This window comes from Triticum aestivum, chromosome 7B (genome assembly GCF_018294505.1).
Source record: "Triticum aestivum cultivar Chinese Spring chromosome 7B, IWGSC CS RefSeq v2.1, whole genome shotgun sequence".
Lineage (NCBI taxonomy): Eukaryota > Viridiplantae > Streptophyta > Magnoliopsida > Poales > Poaceae > Triticum > Triticum aestivum.
The window spans coordinates 393,151,594-393,157,047 of record NC_057813.1 but is presented as its reverse complement, the minus strand read 5'-3'; the positions used below and the strand labels follow the sequence as shown (position 1 = coordinate 393,157,047).

General features: G+C 48.1%; 1 protein-coding gene across 1 annotated transcript; it reads left to right on the top strand.

The window, feature by feature from the left end:
- Positions 1 to 257: 257 nt before the first annotated feature.
- LOC123157166 (lysine histidine transporter 1) lies at positions 258 to 4,669 on the top strand. The gene is made up of 7 exons (XM_044575412.1): positions 258 to 465; positions 2,600 to 2,754; positions 2,868 to 3,648; positions 3,793 to 3,898; positions 3,986 to 4,077; positions 4,173 to 4,241; positions 4,337 to 4,669. The coding sequence occupies exons 1-7, from the start codon at positions 424 to 426 to the stop codon at positions 4,433 to 4,435; spliced, it is 1,344 nt and encodes a 447-aa protein (XP_044431347.1). The 5' UTR covers positions 258 to 423; the 3' UTR covers positions 4,436 to 4,669.
- The last annotated feature ends 785 nt before the right edge of the window (positions 4,670 to 5,454 follow it).

Here is a 5,454-nt window from a genome sequence, read left to right as displayed (position 1 = left end):
CGTTCCTTGGTTTTCATGTGCCATTTTCCTCAAGCTTATTTGTCTGCGTGACGAAAAAAAAAAGAAGTAAAGCCGACCGAGCGGAGCCTGACTGACTCATGTAGGCCGTAGAAGCCAGATCTGACGGACAGGGCGTCGCGCTCGGCGCAGCCAGCCGCACAGAGGGCCCGGATTGCTGCTGCCGCGCTGGAGTCAACGGTCAACCTGGCGCGATATCTGCGCCCGCGCGTTCACAGCCTACTCCGCGCGCTCCCTGCTCTGCTCTTGCTCTGCTCTATAAAGAACAGACCAGTCCGACGCTCTTTATATCTCTTTCGCTCTCTCTCTCTCTCTCTCTCTCTCTCTCTGCACATCCTCCTCTCACACATCCCCCTCTGTTCTGTTTACTCTCCATTGCTCAAGACAAGGCCCGGCCGGCAGAACATGGGGACGCAGGCAGCGGAGAACTTCGAACCGCCGGCCAAGGTACGTGCTCCCTGCTGAGCAATTAATCTCTCTCCCTCTCCCCCTCTCGCTGTTAAGAAAATTACAGTCACAAATCATCTTGTTAATCAACCGAAAAGAAGATACCCAGTAAAAGGTTTAGATAGATGGAAAGAGAGAGAATCAAGAATCTGAGTTGGTGCGAGAAGCATGGAGCCAGCTTCAGAGTCAGAGGTGGACATGACGTGAAATGGACAAACCCGGACGAAAAGGCGGGGGGCAAAAAGCGGCTTCTTGGATGCGTTTCCATGGGGGAGGAATGGAGGATCCCCTTCCGTCTCCCCTCCGGCAGCTAGTGGCACACCCACCAGCCAAAACACCATCCGGATGGATGGCCCCGCCGAGCCAGTTCGTAGCTACACCGGTACCCTACCAGTTCGTCTTCCGCACGTGAAAACAAAACCCGCCTTCCTTCCTCGCACCTTCACACTCTTGATTTCTCTTGCTACTAGTACTACTTTTTGCCTCGGCTCCTCTTTTCTCGCTCTCTAGAAGATGCAGCAATTAAATAAAAGTATCTACGTATCATGCCCGTCATACGGTCCGTGTGATTTGCGTTGCTTTGCATTAACCGCCGAATTCTGCCTTCTCTCCCCAGCTCTCTGAAAATTCCTTCTGGCCTCTGGACTGCCTGCCCTTGTGCTCTAATTTTGACTCGGCTAGAGCAAAATTCGACTCACACATCACATGAAAACAAAAATATGAACGAAAAGTCTCTTGTTGTCTCTGTCCCATGGTCCGCACGCCTTCTCTTGACTATGAAATATGAACGATCGCCTCTACTTTTCACTACTTTGTCTTGTCCTATGCTTCGGATTAGCGTCCACAATTTGCAGTTTACAAGAATTTCCATGTCGCAATTTGCACTTGATGATCCTTGGAGCCTAAAATGACCCATCAAGGCCCCCCCTACCTGTTCATTACCACCGTGAAATTTCATTGAGAGAATATTACCGTACATGCTCAATCAAGACGCCTGTTTCAAAGTACTCCCTCCGTTCCTAAATATCGGTCTTTCTAGAGATTTCAACAAGTGACTACATAGGAAGCAAAATGAGTGAATCTACACTCTAAAATATGTCTATACACATCCGTATGTAGTGGTCTATTTGAAATCTCTAAAAAGACTTATATTTAAAAATGAAGGGAGTATAAAACATTTTTGCAGTTTATAATATTTAAGAACAGAGGGTGTATTCTGGGAAGATATAAATATATTTTTCAAATACAAATATAAATATATTTTTCAAAAAGGAAGATTAAACCTCGGTCTCTGTATCCTGGGATGTGTGCAACCAATTTAGTAATGAAAATATTCGACGAGTAGACAAAAACATCGCTTACAAGTAGGTTCAGTATATTTGTACTATGCTGCTAGTATCACTTTGCTGTACATTGGAATAGCCGTTGGCATTTTGACAGCTGTTGCCATGAGATCGCATCACAGCTAACGATGGGTATAATCCAGCAGATAAACTTTGTCACAATCTCCAACGACAATATGTTAATTATAGATTAGTTGTGTCAGGAGTAAGATAACTAGGATAGTACTAACAACTAGCACTGCTACTTGCAAGCTGCTGCCACTTGGTGTAATCTTGTTTCAACTTTCAACCACAACATTGAAATCACAGGCTCACAGCCTTGTTTGATTGGCTTATTCAATTCAAAACAACATAAACAAGTGTGTTACCGTTGTCATGTGAACGTGCTTGATAAAATAAATAGATTATCTTTGCCATGAGGTGGCCGTGATAATTAAGCATCTGGAGTTTGACTTTGCCGACTACTTGGCCATGCGGCAAGTCAACTGCCGAGAAGAAACGGAATCACAAAGCACTCCATTTAACCTACAAAATTCAAAGACGTCCCGTCACTGGGTTGAAACTTTCTTGCGGATTAGCTGTCCCTTTCTTTCACTGCTCCGTGAGAAGAAAGCCATGGAAATGCAAGAAGGTTTCAACAGATTAGAGAAAGTGGATTATGTGGTACACAATTTAGATATGGATATCACTGGTTCCTACTTTTTGATAGTAGATATTTCATTTAGTAGGATTTTTGTAGAGGTTTTGTGAATGGTTCATGGCTAACAAGCATGGCGATTACTTGATCGCAGGATGTCAGGACGGATGAGCAGAAGAAGATTGACGACTGGCTCCCGATCACGTCGTCGAGGAACGCCAAGTGGTGGTACTCGGCCTTCCACAATGTCACCGCCATGGTCGGCGCGGGGGTGCTCAGCCTCCCCTACGCCATGTCCGAGCTCGGCTGGTACGCCATTCAATGGATTCACCACCTACCTACCTGTTGCCTCGCCTCCTGCTGCTAATATAGTCTAGTCTAGGAGTATATAACGTTTGTTTGTTGCTTGCTTACTTGCACAGGGGCCCTGGCATCGCGGTGCTGGTCATCTCGTGGGTGATCACGCTCTACACGCTGTGGCAGATGGTGGAGATGCACGAGATGGTGCCCGGGAAGCGGTTCGACAGGTACCACGAGCTCGGGCAGCACGCCTTCGGCGACAAGCTGGGGCTGTGGATCGTGGTGCCGCAGCAGCTGATCGTGGAGGTTGGCGTGAACATCGTGTACATGGTGACCGGCGGGAGGTCGCTCAAGAAGTTCCACGACGTGATCTGCGACGGCAAGTGCAAGGACATCAAGCTCACCTTCTTCATCATGATCTTCGCGTCCGTGCACTTCGTGCTCTCGCAGCTCCCAAACTTGAACTCCATCTCCGGCGTGTCCCTGGCCGCCGCCGTCATGTCGCTGTCCTACTCGACCATCGCGTGGGGCGCGTCGGTGGACAAGGGGAAGATGGTGGACGTGGACTACAACCTCCGCGCCACCACGACGCCGGGGAAGGTGTTCGGCTTCTTCGGGGCGCTGGGCGAGGTGGCGTTCGCGTACGCCGGCCACAACGTGGTGCTGGAGATCCAGGCCACCATCCCGTCCACGCCGGAGAAGCCGTCCAAGAAGCCCATGTGGAAGGGCGTGGTGGTGGCCTACATCGTCGTCGCGCTCTGCTACTTCCCCGTCGCCCTCATCGGCTACTGGGCCTTCGGCAACAGCGTCGACGACAACATCCTCATCACCCTCAACAAGCCCACCTGGCTCATCTCCACCGCCAACATGATGGTTGTCATCCATGTCATCGGAAGCTACCAGGTACACACACACACACACACACACACACACACACACACACACACACACACACACATTCCAACAAATCTTTTTGCTATCCATATATACAAGCTCTAGGCTCTAGCACATGCCTGAATCCTGATCGACGGCGCCGCCATGTTGTAGATTTACGCGATGCCGGTGTTCGACATGATCGAGACGGTGCTAGTGAAGAAGCTCAAGTTCCCTCCCGGCCTCACGCTCCGCTTGATTGCCCGGACCCTCTATGTTGGTAAGGCCCCCCGTCCCTTACCACCCGAAAAGCCAAAAAATGGCGTGTAGCAACGAATAAGACTGACGAGATTCCACACGTTTGCAGCGTTCACCATGTTCGTCGCCATCACCTTCCCTTTCTTCGGTGGCCTGCTCGGATTCTTCGGCGGGTTCGCCTTTGCGCCCACGACATACTTCGTAAGCATTTCTCTCATCCACTCCACTAAAGTTGATCACGGGAATCGGTAAAATTCAGAGTTGCTAATCCAAGTCAACACCTGCTATTCCTGCAGCTGCCCTGCATCATGTGGCTCGCCATCTACAAGCCCAAAAGATTCAGCCTCTCATGGTTCACCAACTGGGTATGCCATGTATCTCTAGTTATATATGCCTCTCCTTGGTCAATCTCAACTCCGGCCTAATTTTTGTGTGCGTGCTGCTGTGCCATGATCTTCAGGTCTGCATCGTCCTTGGAGTGTGCCTCATGATCCTGTCGCCAATCGGAGGGCTCAGACAGATCATCTTGGATTCCAAGACATACAAATTCTACTCATAGACCACTTCTACGACGCATTGTGTCCTGTGAAAACTGCAAGAGATCATTTACGATGCCTACCACGAACTCTCTTGCTTGCAAAGGAAAAAGAAAGGAACATCATAGTACCACGAACTGTTACAGATGGGACGTTAGATGCATATGGTCAGAGAAAATTTGGTTTAGTCAAAGCAAATGGGATGTGTTTGTGGTTAATCATGTGTACGTAATATATATGGTGTGTGGATTTGACTCTGGGTACTGTAGAATCGACAATCTCTTTTTCTGCTCAAACTTGCATGGATGAACATGGCTTCGCTTTCGTGTGTTGATGAGAGAATCGACTGTTCTTTTCTACACCTTTTTTTGGGGGGTATGCTACTGCCTTCCAATTAAAAGAAACAGATTTTTTTAGGGGTAATTAAAAGAAACAGATGGTTGTTTAAGAGAACAAGACAACAAACCATAAGTTTTTTTATTTGATAAAACACACTTTTGTTGATTCATAAGTCATAACACGTGAAGGTGATACAAGCATGACGGTTCACATCCAACCTTTGCATTATAAGAATGCACACAATTAAAAAGGAGGACGAAATCTATATAAAGAAAGGAAGGACGAAAGCGTAATGCCACGACAAGAGTAATCGCAAATGAAGGTGAAGAGCCGATGCAAACACTACACTGTTATGCGTGTTGGGAGAAAAAACATCCTTGACCGCTTGCTAATGTTGGTGCTCCTCTACTGCTCGGCGGCTAGTTGAGCCTTGAGATGCGTGATCTCGCCGGATATGCGCTGATTTGTCGACATCTCGCAATCCTTCCAATCCAATCTCAGTCTTGGGGCTATTGAATCCCCTTCAAAACAAAAGAGAGAAGCAAAAAGCCCGTGAAGGAAAGGTTTCAATCCTCAGACTAGGCTGGAGTCTGAGGGGCTACTACATCCCTTTCAAAAACAACACATAAGCAAGAGGCTTTTGAAGAGAAGATTTGATCCTCGGTCAATCTTCCAACTTGGCCGCAGTCTCAGGGGCTACTGC